At 45.2% G+C, this 24,448-nt stretch overlaps 1 protein-coding gene across 2 annotated transcripts in view; it reads right to left on the bottom strand.

The window, feature by feature from the left end:
- LOC124858385 (homeobox protein Mohawk-like) overlaps window positions 1-23,049 on the bottom strand; it is a 38,613-nt gene extending 15,564 nt beyond the window's left edge. The window contains exons 1-5 of one of the 2 annotated variants that reach the window (XM_047350402.1): window positions 22,817-23,049; window positions 21,641-21,850; window positions 18,971-19,130; window positions 15,841-15,994; window positions 10,918-11,277 (exon numbers count right to left, since the gene is read on the bottom strand). In XM_047350402.1, the coding sequence (XP_047206358.1) occupies window positions 10,918-11,277; window positions 15,841-15,994; window positions 18,971-19,130; window positions 21,641-21,850; window positions 22,817-22,881 (949 nt within the window). In that variant the 5' untranslated portion in view covers window positions 22,882-23,049. Of the gene's footprint in view, window positions 1-10,917; window positions 11,278-15,840; window positions 15,995-18,970; window positions 19,131-21,640; window positions 21,905-22,816 lie in introns of both variants that reach the window. The other variant, XM_047350401.1, reaches the window with a different exon arrangement.
- Between the last annotated feature and the right edge of the window lie 1,399 nt (window positions 23,050-24,448).

Here is a 24,448-nt window from a genome sequence, read left to right on the forward strand (position 1 = left end):
GTAGATGTTGGTGCTGAATGTGTGTGTAGATGTTGGTGCTGGATGCGTGTGTAGATGTTGGTGCTGGATGCGTGTGTAGATGTTGGGGCTAGATGTGAGTGTAGATGTTGGTGCTGGATGCGTGTGTAGATATTGGTGTAGAAGTTGGTGCTGGATGCGTGTGTAGATGACGGTGCTGGATGTGCTGGATGAGTGTGTAGATGTTGGTGTTGATGTTGGTGCTGGATGTGTGTGTAGATGTTGAGGCTGGATTTGTGTGTAGATGTTGGTGTAGATGTTGGTGCTGGATGTGCTGGATGCGTGTGTAGATGTTGGTGGTGGATGTGCTCGATGTGTGTGTAGATGTTGGTGTTGGATGCGTATGTAGATGTTGGTGCTGAATGCGTGTGTAGATGTTGGTGCTGGATGCGTGTGTAGATGTTGGTGTAGATGTTGGTGCTGGATGTGCTGGATGCGTGTGTAGATGTTGGTGGTGGATGTGCTCGATGTGTGTGTAGATGTTGGTGTAGATGTTGGTGCTGGATGTGATGGATGCATGTGTAGATGTTGGTCCTGGATGTGTGTGTAGATGTTGGTGCTGGATGCGTGTGTAGATGTTGGTGCTGGATGCGTATGTAGATGTTGGTGCTGAATGCGTGTGTAGATGTTGGTGCAGGATGCGTGTGTAGATGTTGGTGCTGGATGCGTGTGTAGATGTTGGTGCTGGATCCGTGTGTAGATGTTGGTGCTGGATGCGTGTGTAGATGTTGGTGCTGGATGCGTGTGTAGATGTTGGTGCTGGATGCGTGTGTAGATGTTGGTGCTGGATGCGTGTGTAGATGTTGGTGCTGGATGCGTGTGTAGATGTTGGTGCTAGATGCGATGTAGATGTTGGTGCTGGATGCGTGTGTAGATGTTGGTGCTGGATGCGTGTGTAGATGTTGGTGCTGGATGCGTGTGTAGATGTTGGTGCTGGATGTGTGTGTAGATGTTGGTGCTGGATGCGTGTGTAGATGTTGGTGCTGGATGCGTGTGTAGATGTTGGTGCTAGATGCGATGTAGATGTTGGTGCTGGATGCGTGTGTAGATGTTGGTGCTGGATGCGTGTGTAGATGTTGGTGCTAGATGCGATGTAGATGTTGGTGCTGGATGCGTGTGTAGATGTTGGTGCTGGATGCGTGTGTAGATGTTGGTGCTGGATGCGTGTGTAGATGTTGGTGCTGGATGTGTGTGTAGATGTTGGTGCTGGATGCGTGTGTAGATGTTGGTGCTGGATGCGTGTGTAGATGTTGGTGTAGATGTTGGTGCTGGATTTGTGAGTAGATGTTGGTGTAGATGTTGGTGCTGGATGCGTGTGTAGATGTTGGTGCTGGATGTGCTGGATGAGTGTGTAGATGTTGGTGTTGATGTTGGTGCTGGATGTGCTGGATGTGTGTGTAGATGTTGATGCTGGATTTGTGTGTAGATGTTGGTGTAGATGTTGGTGCTGGATGTGTGTGTAGATGTTGGTGCTAGATGCGATGTAGATGTTGGTGCTGGATGCTTGTGTAGATGTTGGTGCTGGATGCGTGTGTAGATGTTGGTGCTGGATGTGCTGGATGCGTGTGTAGATGTTGGTGCGGGATGTGCTGGATGTGTGTGTAGATGTTGGTGTAGATGTTGGTGCTGGATGTGCTGGATGCATGTGTAGATGTTGGTGCTGGATGTGTGTGTAGATGTTGGTGCTGGATGCGTATGTAGATGTTGGGCTGGATGCGTGTGTAGATGTTGGTGTTGAAGTTGGTGCTGGATGTGTGTGTAGATGTTGATGCTGGATTTGTGTGTAGATGTTGGTGTAGATGTTGGTGCTGGATGTGCTGGATGCGTGTGTAGATGCTGGTGCTGGATGTGCTGGATGTGTGTGTAGATGTTGTTGCTGGATGTGTGTGTAGATGTTGTTGCTGGATGCGTGTGTCGATGTTGGTGCTGGATGTGTGTGTAGATGTTGGTGCTGGATGCGTGTGTAGATGTTGGTGCTGGATGTTGGTGTAGAAGATGGTGCTAGATGTGTGTGTAGATGTTGGTGCTGGATGCGTGTGTCGATGTTGGTGCTGGATGTGTGTAAAGATGTCGGTGGTGGATGCGTGTGTAGATGTTGGTGCTGAATGCGTGTGTAGATGTTGGTGCTGGATGCGTGTGTAGATGTTGGTGTTGGATGTGTGTGTAGATGTTGGTGCTGGATGCGTGTGTAGATGTTGGTGCTGGATGCGTGTGTAGATGTTGGTGCTGGATGTGTGTGTAGATGTTGGTGCTGGATGTGTGTGTAGATGTTGGTGCTGTATGTGTGTAAATGTTGGTGCTGGATGTGTGTGTAGATGTTGGTGCTGGATGTGTGTGTAGATGTTGTTGCTGGATGCGTGTGTAGATGTTGGTGCTGGATGTGCTGGATGTGTGTGTAGATGTTGGTGTAGATGTTGGTGCTGGATGTGCTGGATGCATGTGTAGATGTTGGTGCTGGATGTGTGTGTAGATGTTGGTGCTGGATGCGTATGTAGATGTTGGTGCTGGATGCGTGTGTAGATGTTGGTGCTGGATGCGTATGTAGATGTTGGTGCTGGATGCGTGTGTAGATGTTGGTGCTGGATGCGTGTGTAGATGTTGGTGCTGGATGCGTGTGTAGATGTGATGCGTGTGTAGATGTTGGTGCTGGATGCGTGTGTAGATGTTGGTGCTGGATGCGTGTGTAGATGTTGGTGCTGGATGCGTGTGTAGATGTTGGTGCTGGATGTGTGTGTAGATGTATGTGCTGGATGCGTGTGTAGATGTTGGTGCTGGATGCGTGTGTAGATGTTGGTGCTAGATGCGATGTAGATGTTGGTGCTGGATGCGTGTGTAGATGTTGGTGCTGGATGTGCTGGATGCGTGTGTAGATGTTGGTGCTGGATGTGCTGGATGCGTGTGTAGATGTTGGTGTAGATGTTGGTGCTGGATGCGTGTGTAGATGTTGGTGCTGGATGCGTGTGTAGATGTTGGTGTAGATGTTGGTGCTGGATGCGTGTGTAGATGTTGGTGCTGGATGCGTGTGTAGATGTTGGTGCTAGAAGCATGTGTAGATGTGGTTGCTGGATGCGTGTGTAGATGTTGGTTCTGGATGCGTGTGTAGATGTTGGTGCTGGACTCGTGTGTAGATGTTGGTGCTGGATGCGTGTGTAGATGTTGGTGCTGGATGCGTGTGTAGATGTTGGTGCTGGATGCGTGTGTAGATGTTGGTGCTGGATGCGTGTGTAGATGTTGGTGCTGGATGTGTGTGTAGATGTTGGTGCTGGATTTGTGTGTAGATGTTTGTGCTGGATGCATATGTAGATGTTGTTGCTGGATGCGTGTGTAGATGTTGGTGCTGGATGCGTGTGTAGATGTTGGTGCTGGATGCGTGTGTAGATGTTGGTGCTGGATGCGTGTGTAGATGTTGGTGCTGGATGCGTGTGTAGATGTTGGTGCTGGATGCGTGTGTAGATGTTGGTGCTGGATGCGTGTGTAGATGTTGGTGCTGGATGCGTGTGTAGATGTTGGTGCTGGATGTGTGTGTAGATGTATGTGCTGGATGCATTTGTAGATGTTGGTGCTAGATGTGATGTAGATGTTGGTGCTGGATGCGTGTGTAGATGTTGGTGCTGGATGTGCTGGATGCGTGTGTAGATGTTGGTGCTGGATGTGCTGGATGCGTGTGTAGATGTTTGTGTAGATGTTGGTGCTGGATGCGTGTGTAGATGTTGGTGCTGGATGCGTGTGTAGATGTTGGTGCTAGATGCGTGTGTAGATGTTGGTGCTGGATGCGTGTGTAGATGTGGTTGCTGGATGCGTGTTTAGATGTTGGTGCTGGATGCGTGTGTAGATGTTGGTGTTGGATGCGTGTGTAGATGTTGGTGCTGGATGCGTGTGTAGATGTTGGTGCTGGATGTGCTGGATGCGTGTGTAGATGTTGGTGCTGGATGCGTGTGTAGATGTTGGTGCTGGATGCGTGTGTAGATGTTGGTGCTGGATGCGTGTGTAGATGTTGGTGCTAGATGCGATGTAGATGTTGGTGCTGGATGTGTGTGTAGATGTTGGTGCTGGATGTGTGTGTAGATGTTGTTGCTGGATGCGTGTGTAGATGTTGGTGCTGGATGTGCTGGATGCATATGTAGATGTTGGTGCTGGATGTGTGTGTAGATGTTGGTGCTGGATGCGTATGTAGATGTTGGTGCTGGATGCGTGTGTAGATGTTGGTGCTGGATGCGTATGTAGATGTTGGTGCTGGATGCGTGTGTAGATGTTGGTGCTGGATGCGTGTGTAGGTGTTGGTGCTGGATGCGTGTGTAGATGTTGGTGCTGGATGCGTGTGTAGATGTTGGTGCTGGATGCGTGTGTAGATGTTGGTGCTGGATGCGTGTGTAGATGTTGGTGCTGGATGCGTGTGTAGATGTTGGTGCTGGATGCGTGTGTAGATGTTGGTGCTGGATGCGTGTGTAGATGTTGGTGCTGGATGCGTGTGTAGATGTTGGTGCTGGATGCGTGTGTAGATGTTGGTGCTGGATGCGTGTGTAGATGTTGGTGCTGGATGCGTGTGTAGATGTTGGTGCTGGATGCGTGTGTAGATGTTGGTGCTGGATGCGTGTGTAGATGTTGGTGTTGAAGTTGGTGCTGGATGTGTGTGTAGATGTTGATGCTGGATTTGTGTGTAGATGTTGGTGTAGATGTTGGTGCTGGATGTGCTGGATGCGTGTGTAGATGCTGGTGCTGGATGTGCTGGATGTGTGTGTAGATGTTGTTGCTGGATGTGTGTGTAGATGTTGTTGCTGGATGCGTGTGTCGATGTTGGTGCTGGATGTGTGTGTAGATGATGGTGCTGGATGCGTGTGTAGATGTTGGTGCTGGATGTTGGTGTAGAAGATGGTGCTAGATGTGTGTGTAGATGTTGGTGCTGGATGCGTGTGTCGATGTTGGTGCTGGATGTGTGTAAAGATGTCGGTGGTGGATGCGTGTGTAGATGTTGGTGCTGAATGCGTGTGTAGATGTTGGTGCTGGATGCGTGTGTAGATGTTGGTGTTGGATGTGTGTGTAGATGATGGTGCTGGATGCGTGTGTAGATGTTGGTGCTGGATGCGTGTGTAGATGTTGGTGCTGGATGTGTGTGTAGATGTTGGTGCTGGATGTGTGTGTAGATGTTGGTGCTGTATGTGTGTAAATGTTGGTGCTGGATGTGTGTGTAGATGTTGGTGCTGGATGTGTGTGTAGATGTTGTTGCTGGATGCGTGTGTAGATGTTGGTGCTGGATGTGCTGGATGTGTGTGTAGATGTTGGTGTAGATGTTGGTGCTGGATGTGCTGGATGCATGTGTAGATGTTGGTGCTGGATGTGTGTGTAGATGTTGGTGCTGGATGCGTATGTAGATGTTGGTGCTGGATGCGTGTGTAGATGTTGGTGCTGGATGCGTATGTAGATGTTGGTGCTGGATGCGTGTGTAGATGTTGGTGCTGGATGCGTGTGTAGATGTTGGTGCTGGATGCGTGTGTAGATGTGATGCGTGTGTAGATGTTGGTGCTGGATGCGTGTGTAGATGTTGGTGCTGGATGCGTGTGTAGATGTTGGTGCTGGATGCGTGTGTAGATGTTGGTGCTGGATGTGTGTGTAGATGTATGTGCTGGATGCATGTGTAGATGTTGGTGCTGGATGCGTGTGTAGATGTTGGTGCTAGATGCGATGTAGATGTTGGTGCTGGATGCGTGTGTAGATGTTGGTGCTGGATGTGCTGGATGCGTGTGTAGATGTTGGTGCTGGATGTGCTGGATGCGTGTGTAGATGTTGGTGTAGATGTTGGTGCTGGATGCGTGTGTAGATGTTGGTGCTGGATGCGTGTGTAGATGTTGGTGTAGATGTTGGTGCTGGATGCGTGTGTAGATGTTGGTGCTGGATGCGTGTGTAGATGTTGGTGCTAGAAGCATGTGTAGATGTGGTTGCTGGATGCGTGTGTAGATGTTGGTTCTGGATGCGTGTGTAGATGTTGGTGCTGGACTCGTGTGTAGATGTTGGTGCTGGATGCGTGTGTAGATGTTGGTGCTGGATGCGTGTGTAGATGTTGGTGCTGGATGCGTGTGTAGATGTTGGTGCTGGATGCGTGTGTAGATGTTGGTGCTGGATGTGTGTGTAGATGTTGGTGCTGGATTTGTGTGTAGATGTTTGTGCTGGATGCATATGTAGATGTTGTTGCTGGATGCGTGTGTAGATGTTGGTGCTGGATGCGTGTGTAGATGTTGGTGCTGGATGCGTGTGTAGATGTTGGTGCTGGATGCGTGTGTAGATGTTGGTGCTGGATGCGTGTGTAGATGTTGGTGCTGGATGCGTGTGTAGATGTTGGTGCTGGATGCGTGTGTAGATGTTGGTGCTGGATGCGTGTGTAGATGTTGGTGCTGGATGTGTGTGTAGATGTATGTGCTGGATGCATTTGTAGATGTTGGTGCTAGATGTGATGTAGATGTTGGTGCTGGATGCGTGTGTAGATGTTGGTGCTGGATGTGCTGGATGCGTGTGTAGATGTTGGTGCTGGATGTGCTGGATGCGTGTGTAGATGTTTGTGTAGATGTTGGTGCTGGATGCGTGTGTAGATGTTGGTGCTGGATGCGTGTGTAGATGTTGGTGCTGGATGCGTGTGTAGATGTTGGTGCTGGATGCGTGTGTAGATGTGGTTGCTGGATGCGTGTTTAGATGTTGGTGCTGGATGCGTGTGTAGATGTTGGTGTTGGATGCGTGTGTAGATGTTGGTGCTGGATGCGTGTGTAGATGTTGGTGCTGGATGTGCTGGATGCGTGTGTAGATGTTGGTGCTGGATGCGTGTGTAGATGTTGGTGCTGGATGCGTGTGTAGATGTTGGTGCTGGATGCGTGTGTAGATGTTGGTGCTAGATGCGATGTAGATGTTGGTGCTGGATGTGTGTGAAGATGTTGGTGGTGGATGCGTGTGTAGATGTTGGTGCTGAATGCGTGTTTAGATGTTGGTGCTGGATGCGTGTGTAGATGTTGGTGTTGGATGTGTGTGTAGATGATGGTGCTGGATGCGTGTGTAGATGTTGGTGCTGGATGTGTGTGTAGATGTTGGTGCTGGATGTGTGTGTAGATGTTGGTGCTGGATGTGTGTGTAGATGTTGGTGCTGTATGTGTGTAAATGTTGGTGCTGGATGTGTGTGTAGATGTTGGTGCTGGATGTGTGTGTAGATGTTGTTGCTGGATGCGTGTGTAGATGTTGGTGCTGGATGTGCTGGATGCATATGTAGATGTTGGTGCTGGATGTGTGTGTAGATGTTGGTGCTGGATGCGTATGTAGATGTTGGTGCTGGATGCGTGTGTAGATGTTGGTGCTGGATGCGTATGTAGATGTTGGTGCTGGATGCGTGTGTAGATGTTGGTGCTGGATGCGTGTGTAGGTGTTGGTGCTGGATGCGTGTGTAGATGTTGGTGCTGGATGCGTGTGTAGATGTTGGTGCTGGATGCGTGTGTAGATGTTGGTGCTGGATGCGTGTGTAGATGTTGGTGCTGGATGCGTGTGTAGATGTTGGTGCTGGATGCGTGTGTAGATGTTGGTGCTGGATGCGTGTGTAGATGTTGGTGCTGGATGTGTGTGTAGATGTATGTGCTGGATGCATGTGTAGATGTTGGTGCTGGATGCGTGTGTAGATGTTGGTGCTAGATGCGGTGTAGATGTTGGTGCTGGATGCGTGTGTAGATGTTGGTGCTGGATGTGCTGGATGCGTGTGTAGATGTTGGTGCTGGATGTGCTGGATGCGTGTGTAGATGTTGGTGTAGATGTTGGTGCTGGATGCGTGTGTAGATGTTGGTGCTGGATGCGTGTGTAGATGTTGGTGTAGATGTTGGTGCTGGATGCGTGTGTAGATGTTGGTGCTGGATGCGTGTGTAGATGTTGGTGCTAGAAGCATGTGTAGATGTGGTTGCTGGATGCGTGTGTAGATGTTGGTGCTGGATGCGTGTGTAGATGTTGGTGCTGGACGCGTGTGTAGATGTTGGTGCTGGATGCGTGTGTAGATGTTGGTGCTGGATGCGTGTGTAGATGTTGGTGCTGGATGCGTGTGTAGATGTTGGTGCTGGATGCGTGTGTAGATGTTGGGGCTGGATGTGTGTGTAGATGTTGGTGCTGGATTTGTGTGTAGATGTTTGTGCTGGATGCATATGTAGATGTTGTTGCTGGATGCGTGTGTAGATGTTGGTGCTGGATGCGTGTGTAGATGTTGGTGCTGGATGCGTGTGTAGATGTTGGTGCTGGATGCGTGTGTAGATGTTGGTGCTGGATGTGTGTGTAGATGTATGTGCTGGATGCATGTGTAGATGTTGGTGCTGGATGTGCTGGATGCGTGTGTAGATGTTGGTGCTGGATGTGCTGGATGCGTGTGTAGATGTTTGTGTAGATGTTGGTGCTGGATGCATGTGTAGATGTTGGTGCTGGATGCGTGTGTAGATGTTGGTGCTAGATGCGTGTGTAGATGTTGGTGCTGGATGCGTGTGTAGATGTGGTTGCTGGATGCGTGTTTAGATGTTGGTGCTGGATGCGTGTGTAGATGTTGGTGCTGGATGCGTGTGTAGATGTTGGTGCTGGATGCGTGTGTAGATGTTGGTGCTGGATGCGTGTGTAGATGTTGGTGCTGGATGCGTGTGTAGATGTTGGTGCTGGATGCGTGTGTAGATGTTGGTGCTGGATGTGTGTGTAGATGTTGGTGCTGGATGTGTGTGTAGATGTTGGTGCTGGATGCGTGTGTAGATGTTGGTGCTGGATGCGTGTGTAGATGATGGTGCTGGATGCGTGTGTAGAAGTTGGTGCTGGATGCGTGTGTAGATGTTGGTGTAGAAGTTGGTGCTGGATGCGTGTGTAGATGACGGTGGTTTTATCGTTTATTTATTGTCTATCATTATTGTGACATTCACCAATATTATCACATATCGCATGTTTTCCTAACATCATTCAGCCCTAATGTGCTCGTGATGTTTGAGTCCTTGGAGATGTCCACCAGTGTGATTCCTTTCAAGCCGACTGAAGTTTAGTTTTCCACTGGAGTTGATTCATGATCTCCATTTGCTGCCACGTCTGACTGCCGTCTGTAGTCCTAAGAGTTCTGGCTGAGCCCACAACAACCAACTTGGCTCCAAAAGGACTTTTAGCCAATAAGACGGCAGGTACCAGGTTCACCACTTTTCCCTGGACCAATCACAACTTTGTTTCAAGCTGGAACTGACAAAACATTATGACCCAATAATATACTTGTATAAACTGAAGCTTTTAAAGCCAAAGAACAGAACAAAGTCTGGACTTGGAGCATTCAGTGATCATAAATCTGATTTATTTGGACATTTTGTCCTCTGTGCAGCAGATAGAAGAACAGATTTATGTCAAATCTGATGCTCAGGGACACATTTTGTTCTGACTATAAAACATAAAAGACTATTTGTTAAAGAGGAATGTGTTCACTACAGAAATATCTGGAATCTACAGCAAACAAGAGAAAAAAACTGCAGGAAATGATGAAAACTTGAGCTTAAAATTATTTCTCTCTCCAGGCTTTCTTTATTTCTGCCTGTTTCTCAAAGATCATTTTCCTTTCTTCTAATGTTGGATCAGATTCGAGGTTCCTGGCAGAAGCTCGACCCTTTTGAGTCAACCTCTCATCAGAGAACATTCCACGCGGACCCAGAACGGTTCTCTCACATATAACAAAGTAACGCTTCTGTAAATGTGCCGAGGAGGCCAAGAGGGAGACGTCAGCATCAAGAAATTATCGTAACCAGAGAGATAAAATAGTTAGTCTCTATTAAAAGCAGCAGGTCAGACAGCTGAATTTATCCCTTAGTGGGATTTGTCTTAATAGAATCTACTGGAGTGAAGATTCTAAGTCTCCTTTGGTCGATCCATCTTGTTCTTTCCTTCTCCATCTGTGAGTCTCAGCAGGTGCTCTGCAGTGGAAAACAGCCTGATGTTGGCTCGGGTCAAAGGGTTTAAATGGTTCCTGTCACACTCGTTGATTAATTTCATCCAAACCCTGAACAGACACACACTCTGTCTGCTTTACACTCAGAGAAGAAGAAACACATTTGTCCAAGAGACACAATAAAAGAAACTCTTCCCTGCAACAATAAGCTCCTACAAGTTCAAATCCGGTCCCTCCAGGTTCTGGCCGTGTACCACAGACAGAGAAAATGTTACTATTGGATGTAAAGTCCATCTGAACAAAGACCCAGTGTTCTCAGCTGATACCAACAGAACTGACCTTGATTTCTCAGATCTCAGAAACGCTGCAGGAACTTCTGCAGCTTCCAGAGGCTTTGGATTACAAAGGTCCCACATTAAATCCACATTAAATCCACAGAAGCCTGTTGGACATTTTGCTCTGTTCTCTCAGCTGGAGCCACAGCAGAACCAAAGACCCGACAAACAGCAGCCTGAACATCTCCAACATGGCCTTGTTGTGTCTGACCTGGTAAACCCTGGGTTAGCTGGAGGAGAAATTCATCCCACTTCTCTGGAGTGGCTGAGAGACAACCAGCGGTTCTGAATGTGTGGGTCTGACAGTGTGCAGGTTACTGAACAGGCTTGTGTGTTTCAGACTAACTGCACCTTGTTTACATTTAGAAACTATTTCAAGAAGCTCTTGAACAGCCTCTCAGGCTTTCAGCAACTATGAGAACCAGATTCAGCAACACAAACAACACGTTAAATGAAAGGAAAACAGAGGGAGATGGCAGGAGAGATATTATAGATCATGCTGAGGGACAGGCAGGTGGAAATAATGGACTGGCTGCAGGAATTCAACCAAACGTACAGAAAGAAGAGGAGAGGAGGCAATGGTCAAATATGAAGGATGTGGTGTGTGTTGGACAGAGTTCCTTGAAGATAAATAAAAATGTAATTAATGCGTCTCCTTACCGGCTCCATAAACCAAGTTGGCCTCAGCTTCAGAGGAGGACGGAGACAGCAGCTCATCTTCGTACTCGTTGGAGCTGAAGGAGCCAGAGTGGTTCCTCTTGCGAGCGTCCATGACGGCGTTGGCCACCATGACGTGCCGCAGAGAGTCGTTCAAGTAGCGGTGCAGCAGGCTGCTCTTGTACTTGGGCGGAGACACGTAGTCCTCGGCCAGAGAGGCGGACTCCACGGCAGAACGCAGCCCTGGATCCATACCTATGGCCATGCCCACCATGGAGGAGCCCTCCTTCTTGATGACGCTCTGGTACAAGGGTTTGCTGAGATCCTCAGGACCACTCTGTGTCCTCTGGGGGTTGTCTGCATCTGTGACATCAGGACATACACACCTGATCATTCTTTAGATGGAGAAAAGGAAGTCTTCTCCAAAGCAAGAATGATCTCCCAAAACCTTTACAACAAACTTCTGTTTCTATGTTGATCTTTAACACCAGCTAAAAATCATTTTTATTCAGGCCCTTGTCCTAACTCTTAAAGAGGGTCGGTCCAGCTCATAGGAAAGTTATTGTCTCTGCAGATGTGACTCTTTCAGTGTTTTCCTGGATCTCTAGGAGACCATTCCACGATCTAGTCCTTCACTCAAAGAGTTACAGTAACCTAAATGAGAATTAAAGACACTTTCTGTGTCAAACTGATTGAATGTAATGTAGACCCCAGGGATGTCAAGCTCTAGTCCCCAAGAGTCGGTGCCCTACAACTTTTGATGTGTCCCAAGTCCAACAGACCTGAACCAAAGGACTGAATCACCTCCTCATAAACTCAAGTTCTACAGAGTCCTGCTAATGACCCAATTATGTGATTCAGATGTGTTGACAGAGAGACACATCTAAACGTTGCAGGATCCCGGTCCTTGAGGAATGGAGTTTGACACCTGTCCCTTAACCAGAAGCCTTGGTTAGGAAAAACTAGTCTTTACCACTGAGGTACTCTGTTACCACAATTCAAAAGCAGTCAACAAGTAAACCAAACTTCCCTAAACACACTGCAGTAACCACATAGGTGTCACCATCCTGAGGTGTTTGGATTTTGATTTTCTTCTTTGTGTATTTTGACCATTTCTTTGCTGCTTATATGTTCTTTAGGTCTTGCTTTCTTACGTTTGTTTGCCTGTGATTATTATTGTTTGGTGTTTCCTTATTAGTTCATTCTTTTGTGTTTCTTCTAGTGGTCTTTATACATCTAGAGTTATTTCCTGTTAGATTCCTTCTGTGTTTCTTTTCAGCTCCTTCCTGGTTAATTAGTCTCCCTCCTCCAGCTGCTCTGTCTTTCTCTCTGCCTCAGCTGCAACTCATTTCCTCTCATTTTTCTCCTGGTTTGCTTGTCTGCATGCATGTCTCTGTATATAACCTCACTGGTTTTCTTAGTTCTTCTCTGGCTTCTTCCGTTGACTTCATGTTCCTTGTTGCTCCGTTGCCCTGCCTATTCCTACGCTGGTTCCATGTCTTGTTTCTGCATAACAACAGTATAAGTCCTGTTATTTTACTAATTAAAGTTTTCTTTAATTCACTGCTCAGCCTGCATTTGGTTCCTTCCTAAACTAAACATGACAATAGGAGCTTTAATTGTCCAAATATTCAAAACATTCATCGTATTTTTCTGTAATTAAAGGTTCAAACAACTTTTGTTCAATAAGTAGTAAAAACTATGTTTCAGGATGAGGCTTCTGCTAAAATGTTGTGGGAACTTCCTTTACAATCTGGAGTTTACTGTGGCAGATTTGAACCAGTTTACCATCCAGGCTTATGTGCAGCAGAACAAAACCAGACCATGAAACTACCACCACAGGAGCTTTACTTCTGCCAAAGTCTAAGCTTCTCATTTCTAACAAAAATGTTTATTTGGTCTCATTAAAGCAGATCCAGGAAGCTGTACCTGGGTGTGATTTACCGTCCAACAATCAGAAAGGCCTTCACCTGTTTAAATAGTGACCCTGGCTTCCTTTGATAGCTTCCTAACTTTTATGAGACTCACTGTTGTGGTGATTTCTGTTGGTTGACACCAGCCCAGAAGGAAAACTATGTGTCTGAATTTATCTTTATTGGTTCGTCTCTTAGGTCTGGTTTATTCTACTTATAGGGAAACCTGAAGAGACCCTCATCATCAAGTCACTCACTAATCCTAAAAGGAAAAATGAAATGTCTCATTGGGTTTTATTTCTCTTCTTGTAGAACTCTTGATGGTTCAAGAACATCTGCTGTTGGTCACATTTATGCAGACCCAGAAAAGACTGCAGCATATGGCCTGTATATATTGTGATGTATAAGTGCCTTAAACCAGTGACACTGAATGGTTCCAGTCTCTCCCTCCTCATCTGTATCTGGGTCACTGCATTTAGGTCACAGCAGGTTTATGGCTATAAAGTAACTAAAAACAATAAGTGTGAGTGCACATTGTAATGACTCATTTCCTCCATCAGATGCTGGACTCCAGGTTCAATTATTTTCTCAGTTCTGTTCATCCACCCTGACTTAGAGTCTGGTTACTTTGAGCTAATCTTTAATTCAAATACCAGAACCAGGAGATTCCAGCCTGGCACTCCTGCCTCCATGTTGGCATTAGCTCCAGAACAGAAATCCCAGCCAAGACTTCAGACCCAATACCAAACCATAATGGATGGTGGTCCATTTCTACTCCATCTAAACTCTACCTCCATTCTCTGCTGAAACAAATCCTTCCCAGAGTGCTTTGCAGATGAAGAAACTGAATTAAAGCCCAGCTTCCTACCTGATGTCAGAACAAGAGAAAGATAAAACTCTGCTGAAAAAACAGAACTCCTCTGGCAGCAGGGAAACCGATTCCCTTTAGATACTGTCGCTGTCAGGAACGCTATTCTGGCATTTGGGCAGGTTGGATGTTTTATTCAGCCTGGTCCAAATTAAAATGAGAGCTTCCATTGATCAGAACCACCTGGTTCTCCTTCCTCTGTGATGAGGTAGAATCCAGCATCTCCTCTGTCACCAAACAATCTGACCTTTTAATTTAATCCAATAAAAGCATCAAACCTTTCTCCTCATCAGGACATCATGTCTGCTCTAGATTCCAAGCAGAAACAGGCTTTTAGTTTCACCCTGGATGAGCTGCTGCAGCTACAAAACAAGTTGGACCATTTCAGGACAGTAAGAGGAATGTACACACGGTCAGCGGGGTCATATCTGCTCCCAGAAATAGTCTCTGGAACCAAAGCATAGGCTTAAAAACATAATGGAGGGCCTTTCAGCTCATGGGCCAGAAGTGGGAGCAGGCTGAGGATAGCTTCATAACCATAATGTGACAGGGAGAGGAGTCAGGGAGATATACGGAGCCTCTGGTGGTACAGCGGCCTGCGGCAGACACAATACAAACACCATGCACACATTCCTCTGTGAGCCACACGCTCAACTTCTCCTCCTCAGACACTGAGTTAGAGATTACTGACACCACAGCACTCTTCCTTTCTGCTCATTCACTGCATGACTACTGAACTCTGATTTTCTAACGCTTCCTCACCTTGTTATCTGTGCCGCCAGAGAGCAGAAAAATGTCCGGACCTTCCAATGAGAGTCAGCATGTGTGCATGTGTTTGCAGTAAATACACGGCTGACAGAGAGAGACTCATTTCCAGTTGTAGGCTGGAGGCAGAGGTTGGCTCAGCGGGGTGTCTTAATGCCAGCCTGTCGCTGTCCGCCGGCCGCCGTGTGTCCCTCTGCTGGCTCGCCATTTCTACACAGAACATGTTTCTGGACCACATCAACTGACTTTGGGACAAACAGCGGGACATGGCTTGAGCTTTTCACATGTCAAGTAGGACACTAAATGTTATCCTGACCACCAGCATCAGGTTCAAACCAGGATCTGTAGCCTTTTGATAACAAAGTTCCTGATTTGATCTAAACTTTCCACCATTTATAATAACTGATAGTTCACTAAAAGAAATATGCACAAGAAATCACATCCAGGCAAGAATAGGCACTATGTGATGACACAGGGACTAAAATACTGATCGTTTTACTATTATACTTTAAAACACGACTCTTCTGCAACAGGAAATGATGTTTTTACTACAGCTCAGCTCTGATTGGCTGAAAGATGTGGGTTCATTTCAGGAAGGTAGTGTCAGTTTGCAGCTAAACATTAATGTGTCTTTATCAAAGGGATCACTGAGACTCCAAACTGGGTCAGAACAACCTCAGTTTGAAGAATCAGGGAGAAATTCTGATGAAGAAGTCAAGCTAACAGCGAATCAGAGGGCGACCCAATAAAGTAAGACCCTCTGCATCTAAAACATTGTAAACTGAAATCTTTCCAACTATCTTCTAATAATTGTTCTATTAAGTACTTTTAAATCTCAGACGACTGATTAGCTGTCATTATTTTCCTAGCTGAACAACATCTGCGTTGCTAGGCTAACTGAATAATGATTGCTCCTCCGTCTGACCAGCTCAGTCTTCCATGAGCTTCTCCACATCTTCATCCAACAGTTTTTGCTTCGCAAACTAGAAAGTAGCAACAATATAAACAGGAAACTCAGACCTGAATAGATCCTGCTCTTAGTAGCTGTTAGCTTGACTTCTAGGTGACAATACCTGCCTGATTCTCTGAACAGTGATCTCTCTGACTGCCATCTACTGCAGGTAAAATACTGACAACTCAGAAGCACTCCTCACAGCCCCACTTCAACAACATTATTCTGTAGACTGCAGCCAGCTCCATCATATGCAGAGTTAGATCGCTTCATCCTGTTCAGCAGGGGGCAGAAATGATCAGGCCCAAGAGTTTCAGCTTCAGAACAAATGTTCTCTTCAGTTTGATCATCTGCAGCATTTTGATGCCAAGCGGCCACTTCTCAGAGCTCCTGCAGCTGCTTTCTTTAGAGCACAATGTGAGGCGTACCTTCTGAGCAGCTGCCGTCACTGCTGACACTCAGCCTCTCTGCGTTGCCCTGAACGTATTTGTTGTAGAGTTTGATCCTGAGCGCCCAGCTCAGGTCCGGCTGCCTCACTGTGTTCTTCAGGCGTCTCCTGGCGTTGGCAAACCAGTTGGAAACCTGAGGGGGACAAAGCAGGAAGTGGGAACACACAGCAAACAGGAACACATGTTAATGTTTGAAACCACACTCCTCCACAGCCAAACATCATGTGTCCTCCTCAGTGAAAAGATCTACTCGCTGCCCGCCACGAGTCTCAGTGAGAAAAACAGCAAGAGGAGCGAGACAGAAGACAGAAACAGAGTCAGTCTGCAGTTTAGCTGCAGCTCTCTGAAACTGAGCTTTGAGGAACATCCCAGACGTTCTGCAGAAACGCTGAAGCCTCCCATCTTTTTTCTATCAACAGACGGCAGACGGCCAGTGAACGCATCATTTCATGAACTAATGCTCTGACTGAGACACACGTCCCCATCCTGTTTCTTCTGGACACGTCCAGCCTTTCTCTAATAAGACATTTTTTCCATCATCGTCTTTAAGATCCAATAAAAGAGACATTTGAGCCACTGCTCTTCCTTTCGCTGGGACAGGAGACCTTTAGATGTTATACTGGAATAACTTTTCATGCTCCATAGACTTCAAGCTGCTTATGGACAGCCAGGGACAGGGGCCTTATGCTAGAGTACTTAGTTTTCAGATCCTCTCCTTCAGTATTAGATTTCTCCTTAACTAGGACCATCCCACGTTCTTCAGCTTGTAGCCCAGCGCTGTGGCACAGCAGGCAGAAAGCAGCATCCAGTTGGCCAGCAGGACTGGGAGGAGAGGAGGAATGAGAGCAGGCGAGGCGTGGGACGATGTCCTCAGGAGGAGTGGAGGACAGACGGCTGTCAGAGGGATGAGAGAAAACAGAAAGGATGGCCCGCCTGTTTAGAGAGATTGAAAAGAGAACTAATCCAGCTCTTCCAGCCGTGGCCTGTCTGTAGCCGAGAGGAGACAGCATGCAGGCATGGAGATGGATTTCAGGAACGATGGAGAGACGGCACCGGATCATCAGATCCAAATCACAACATTACATGGAACAAAGCTAACTGTTGTGCTAAAACATGACAGATTTAGTCCTTGTGTAACACCTGCTGCCAGGTCGGCCTTTCCAGGGAAAAACACACAGGAAGTGATGCGTTCAGTGGAAAGACAAAGACACAAGTGTCTACAGTCAGTCATCATGGTCACATCTGAGTTCATGTTCACACTTTGGAACAAAATCATCTCTTGTTTAGTCCAAAAAATGTTCAAAAAGGCTGAAAGGTCAATGATTTATTTCTAATTGGTCGTTTTTTCCTAAACAGCTAAAAATGATAAAAATGTAAAGTTTTTCTTCCTTCTCAAGCTAAAAACAAAGAAACAGGTTATTCCAACAAGAAGAAATCAGGAACAATAACTGCTGAAGATGTTTCTGCTTTTTTAAGAACACTTTTGATATTTTTAGAGCAGCAGAGATCTGACAACTGAACTTATCATCTCAGCAACACAAACTTTATCAGAAGAAGTCCAGAATGTTTAGATTAAGAACTGATTTGATCCCTGCTGGTATTTGCAGTTTTTCCATTTCTTGTTAATATTTTGCTGCTATTTTTTATGCCCAAATATAAATGCACATTTTATACATGTTTTTAAATGATCCCACTCAGCTGCACATTTCTGTGAATCTGAGTATGCAATTTTTAATACCTGCACAGTATTTTGTTCTAATGCTGAAAATATGCCCTTACTGTACAGTCTCTTATTCTTATTTTCTGTTATATTTTTACCTTTATCTGATGCTTCTATTTGCCTTTCACTTTGCTGCAGCTACACCTGAATTTCCCCACAAATGAACAATAAAGGATATTTATTTTCTATTCCTAATGAATGTATCTACAATTATTTAAATGTTTAAATCCTTCATAAAATACAATACGTAAACAATTAAATGTGTTAATCATTCTTTACAATTTAAATTCGGTATTTGTTCAAAGCATACGGAAGAATTTCTTTGATTATTTCCTGATTCTGTTTAGCAGCACATGGTGAATTTCTTTGATATGTCAGCCTGACCAATCAGAGTCAGTCTGCAGGGCTAACACTGTTCTAGAGCAGCTCATTGGTCTGCAGATAAACTGCGTGCAGGTTAACCACCTGAATATAAGCCTCTATTGGACGAATCATAGAGACACTTTTAATTATTTCATGATGGACTGTAGCTCAGAAATTAGGAAATGATTCAATAAATACTGAAATTATTATTGGTGATTTAATATAAAACTAATAAATAAGTTTTGTTTCAATATTTACAATTTTTTTCATTTAATACATTTTAAAACACATTTATCTAAATAATTATTAGTTAATGTATTTATTACACTTTTATAAAAAAATCACAGGTTTAAACATTTATCCGATAAATGATTTATTTGTTAGATTGTTGCACTTTGACCCTCACCTACATCCCTTTTTAACAAATCCTTGACCTTCCACCTCTGACCCCACTGCTGATATTTGCCCTCAGACGTACGCGTGTGAGAGGCGTGTCAGTGTGTGTTCGGGTCGCAGCGTCCCGGAGTCCAACACAAAGCGGTCCTCCTCACTCTGCCTCGCTCTCAACTAAACAAACAGCTCCAGCGGCTCAGAAATGAGAAGCAGATTAAGCACCGCGGCCGGCAGCCTGAAAACGCTGCTGCAGACTCTCAGAGGCCGGATCAGTGACCTTGTGAGGAAAATGATACTCCTACACACACACACACACACACACACACACACACACACACACACACACACAGCTGCACATGTCAAACACAAACATGCATTTAGTGCTGGGTGAAAGTGAAAGAAACAACTCCAAGACTGAGACACACAGCAGAGAGCAAAGAAGCTGCAGGAGGATCTGGAAGGCAGAGGAAATAACACGTCAGCCTGCACAGCTGCTGCAAGATGTTCAGGAAGAGTAAAAACCAACTTAAAGCTGAAACATCTAAACTCCAGCAGCCTGATCACACTCATGTCTGCGTGTGCACAAAGCAGGATCTGACTTTTCTTTTTTCAGAACACTAGAAAGCGGCTCACCTGGACCAGAGTCATCTGCGAGCCGAGCGCCAGGAGGATTTTCTCCGTCTTGGTCGGGTAGGGGTTGTCTCTGTGCTTGTAGAGCCACTGCTTGAGCGGCCGTGCCATGTCCTGCAGGGCCTGGCGCTTGTGACGCACTTTGCCCCCGCTGGGACGACCCCTGTGCACCAGCAGGGACAGAATTTAAATGCAGGCAAATAACTAGACACATGTCAGGGTGAATTCATCCAGAACCTAAAATGATTACAGATGAATCAGTAAAATATCTTAAACCCACAGGAGGAATGACTGAATCCTTCCAGAGGAACTGATTTCCAGAGGCTTCACTCTCACCTGCAGCTCCAGGTTTTCTGAACCTGTAGATGTCAGTATGGTGCTGCACTCCACTTCTCCCTTTATCTCCCAAAAAGGCTCCACTGGCTGCAGATGGAACAGATTTTAGCCAGACCTCAAAGTGGGCCTGAGGTTCAGGTTCTCCAAATATTTTCCTTGTAAGCTGGACCAATCTGAACATCATGGAGCACATTTCACTCTTAGCTCTGAACTTTGGATTTAAATCTCTCTTAAACACCACATCCAAACTTCCAGAGCTCTGTTTAAAATGTTCTTCATGTTTATCCAATAAACAGGCTGCCAGACTCTGGAGGCTCTGTAAGGGTTCATGGTGACCAACAGCAACACAAGCACCATGCATGATGAGCAGCTGAAGACTCCACACTCAGGAGCTACTGATGAGCTGGAAGGACCAAAGAAATCCTCCGTATGTTTTTTTCAGCTGCTGGATGAACTCTGGAGTTAGGCATGTTGTCTGTCTGCTACATTTCCTCCTGAATAACCGTTTGTTGACCACTGTGATGAATTCACCTCAATATAAAACACTGTCAAGGTGGGGTATGCATACCACTAAAGACTGTTGATGTATATTCTATACGAACCACAGAGAGCATTGGAGACCCTTTGCCAGCATCTAGTGGTTGGAGTTATACCTAAATGTTTCTCTCATTTGCAAACTAAATATCTGAATTTATGTTCATATGAGCTATTTTCAAATAATAATCTGCAGTTAATTAGAATCTGGTTTACAGCAAAATCACAAATAAGGTTTTTTTTATCATACTGTAGAGCTGCACGATATATTGAATCGTAATCATCATCACCACATCAGTTTGTGTAAAATCACAACTATGAAGAACAGCTTTGATGCAATATTCAATAGGATGTTATTTTTCCAGTTTGGGGCATCTCTGTGTTTGCTTTATATAAATTTGGATATTTGAATGGATGCAGCTCTCCTTAATGCCCGCAGCAGATGCATATATTTAGTGTCTGAGATGCAACGCTCATGGAGAGTGGTAGGACCATTGTATTATGGTAAAGAAGAAACAGCGATGGAAAATCTAGGTCAATCATAATCAACATTGTTATCGCAATTTTCAACAATAGCATCACAATGAAATATTTTCTGAAAATGCTGCAGCCTCAAGTTATAAAAAATGTATCTAGTAAGACAGAAAGAGTTCATAGAAACTTAGATCCACCTTAGACTGACTGACGCTGTGCCAACATGTGCTAATGTGCAGACTTTGTTCGGTCACCAAATCAGTTTTCATTCATCCAGTTTTAATCACATGTAGATATTATTAATACCTAAACTAGCTACATTTAAATAAGGCTTAAAATAATACATTTCATAAATACAAGTTGTTTGTAGTGACAGTCTTCATCAGAACATTTGAAGTTAAATGTTTAATAGAAACAGATAATGTTCCTTAGGAGTTCCATTCAGGACTGAACTGGGACCTATTTTGGTTCTTATTTGATTTTCATAATAATCAGACATTTTATTTGCAAATACATAAATAATAAGGGCTTCATCTTATTGATTTCTATGATGCTGGATGTGGCACTTTATACATATATTACATACTTTAATGTGCAAATTTCTATTTACATTTTATTGGGTTGTATGTCATAAATGCGAAATGTTTATTGTAGAAAAAATAAAAACAGCTTTTTGTGGGGAGAAAATAACTGTTCAGATCAATTGATTAATCGAATAATCAGTGAAAATATTAATTAAATAAATAATCCTTAGGTGCAGCTCTAATTCGTGTCTCTGCTGCATCTTAATTCTAACCTGAGCTGTGAACATTAAATCAGCAGCAGTTTGGGAAACAGTAAAGGTTTATTATCTGATCTGTCAGATTGTTCTGCATTACAACCTCAGGTCCAAAATATTTAGAAATCAAAGAGAGCGTCAAGAAGCAGGAATCTAAACGGAGACGCGTTTTAATTATTTTTAGCCAAATGTGGAACAGATGCGTATTTACGCGAGGCTGCAGAAGGATTTCCATATTTATAGATTTACACTAAAATGTCTGCTGTCAGACTTTTATTAATATTTGAAACCTTTCATTTTAAACAACTCTAGCCTTTAAAATTCGCTCTGATTTAGATGTTTCATTTGCTGCGCTCATTTTGCGCACAAACCGCAGAGATATTCCCAGAGATCTGAGGAAAGTTTTCTTCTTTCTCGCCCAGCTAACGAGTGACCCACTGGGTCAAAAGGCTCACAGATATTCCCCCCGTGGGTTTCTTCACGCACTCCAGCTGATCTGCATCCACACATGCTGAGCAGCAGCCTCTAACAGAACAGAGAGCCTCACATACCCGCTCCGCCTGTGTCTGACCGCCTGGTTGTCTCTGATGGCCGGGCTTCTGCAGAGGAGATCTGGATGTTGGCCGTCGATGACTTCCAGGTAATTTCTGCTGCTCATTTCCACCTCCTTCGCCTTCTCCTCGAACAGGACCTGGCTGCTCAGCTTGGTAAACACCATGGTGTTCATCTTTGGCCGCTCGGTCCGCAGATCTCTCCCTCTGCTGCGCACAAATTCAAAAGGTGTGTGGAGGAAAAACTCTGTCCCCGCGTCTCTCCTGTGGCAGAAAATATCACATTTAGTTTGTGGGAATCAAGTGAACTAAATCCTCCATATAAGCTCCTTCACATTCAGTGAGCTTCAGAGTTAAAGGCTGCGGAACAGCGGCGCTCTGACGCTCCATTTCAGTCTCTCTTTGGAAACAATCCCGAACCAGAACCACTGTTTGATTCATTCAGTGTTTGCGCAAACCCCCCCTTCATTCTGCGCACATCTCACTGCGCATTAATTAGTGCAAACAACTGATAAATAAATGTGGGATGAGTCGGTGCCGACAGCGGAACAGTTAAACTGGTTCCAGGTCCACTTTACTGCTGCGCTACGATAAAAACCCACGGAGAGACACGGAGACTGTGGATGGTGAAAGTCACATTTATTCTACAGGAAGAAAATCACCTGAATTCTGTTAAAGCGTCTCTAAACAACAGGGAATATGTGCAGTGAAGCTGCAGGAGGTTTGGACTGGAAACTGATCCAAATGGATTCCAGTAGAACCAGAGATAAAGCATCTTAAATGCTGTTTCTCTTCTTCCTCTCCTGAGCTCCCAGCCTGGAAGCCATGAACGCCTTATTTCTTTTCTTGTCCATCTTTCCACGTTTGAAGCAAAACGAGCAACATTCCTGCTTCAGAAACGGGACCTGCTCTTCCTCTCCGACTACAATCTCTCTGCAGGTTCATGACTATTATCTGCTCATCTGTCACGGACGTGGATCCATCAGCAGCAGCTTCGTGGAAAATAGCTCAAATTGTTCCTTGACATCAACTAAAATAATGCTGGCAGTAATGTGATTGAATCCAGGAAAATGACTTGTGTTCATTCAAAGTGGGGTTAAAGCAGCTTTAGGTGCGCCTTCAGAACCTATGAGCCCGTCCTTTCATTAAACATGTGAGTGGATCTGTGGCAGTTACCTTTCCCGGCTCCCTCCTGCGTCTCTCGGCTGTGCTGAACAATAATCCTGCTCCCAGCCGCCCATGCCCCGCTCACATGTTCCCCGCCTGAGTTTCTGAGCTCGAACCACCCGGACCGCCGTCTCCTCCTCCGGTTTTATCCGGCGGCCCGGGACTCTGAATATCTGCGCCTGCTCATGTTTCCTTGCACACAGCCTGAGCCTGCGAACATCCTGCTGCTGCTTTACGCCGGTTCAGGGGCAGCAGCCCCCAGAGGAAGGAGAGGGAGGAAGGCATGAGTCTGAAAGAAGCAGGCTGTCTGTCTGAGTCACTGAGCTCAAATGTTACTGAGGATTAACGATCCAATGGGCCAATAATGTCGTTTTAGAAGGTGCTGTGCTGCTATTGATGGAGGTTCATTTGTTATTATGTCAGAAGGTTAGATGGATTTTAGCTGCTAAAGATTCAAAGTGTGATTTGATTGGGCAGTAGGAAGCAGCAGCTGCAACTTTAACTTTAGGAGCAGAAAAAAATAACATTTTCTAATAAACAGATATGCAAATATAATAGTTGCTGACTTTAGGAGCAGAAACAAAGATAAAGAACAGCTGCTACTGGATCTGCATGTGTTGTTCCTGTTTATGTTAGCTAGCATGAGGACTGTAGTACAGCCAGCTGCAACAGGAGGTTAGAAAAGTCCTTGTTAGTTATTTGCTCTCTAAACCAGAAACAGTTTCAGCTAAAAATGTTGCAGTGAGAGTGTTCAGTAGTTTTTATTATCAGTGTTGCTGAGGATGTTGCTTTAATGTTGGTGATTATTAGCCAGGATAATGGAAGTTCCCCCAGTGATCAGTCATATAATGTCAGAGTTTGAAGGATGGAAAGACTGTGAACAACTGAAGCATAACATTATATCATGCTGGTTTTTAGTGTTTATTATATTTCTCACCCCAAAGACCAACCAGAAGATCTATTTTCATGGACTGGAAGTTGCACTTGATCCAAAAAGTTTCAGATTGTTTCTGGGCAATTATTGAATCCACCCAGTCTACTAAGCTCTTTGGTGATACTGGTGACCTGTCCAGGGTGCAGACTGACCTCACTTATCAATCACTGAAGACGGAAACCAGCTTCCCTGAAACCTGAGCAGGAACAAGTAGGGATGGATGGATGGATGGATGGATGGATGGATGGATGGATGGATGGATCCAGCAATAGTATCTCAGTGTAAACAAGCATTATTGCCACTTTAATCTATCTGAACTCATTTGCTTGGATCCAGAACTTGTTCTAACTGCTGATGAGAAGATCTAACAAACACATTAAATGTGCAGCTGAGCACCATTAAAGAGAAGAAAACACTGAAGCAAAGCAGCCCAGCTGATGTTTCTACAGCTCTTGAATGAAGATCCGGTTAAACCCACAGTCTACAACAGACACTTTACAGAACAGTAAACCTGCTGTGGAAGCTTGTTAGAGAACATCATTTTCCATCTGTGAAAAATCCCACCTTGGCTCTACGTTGTCTCTGCATATCCATAAACAAAGCTGTCCCTCTTCCTTTGGAGCATCTCCTGCTGCCTAAAGCTGAAGTTAACAAGTCTGCTGTCAGCTGGCTTTAGTGAAATCTAGACAAATACAGCCAATAGTTGG

Source organism: Girardinichthys multiradiatus, chromosome 21 (genome assembly GCF_021462225.1).
Source record: "Girardinichthys multiradiatus isolate DD_20200921_A chromosome 21, DD_fGirMul_XY1, whole genome shotgun sequence".
NCBI classification, from domain to species: domain Eukaryota; kingdom Metazoa; phylum Chordata; class Actinopteri; order Cyprinodontiformes; family Goodeidae; genus Girardinichthys; species Girardinichthys multiradiatus.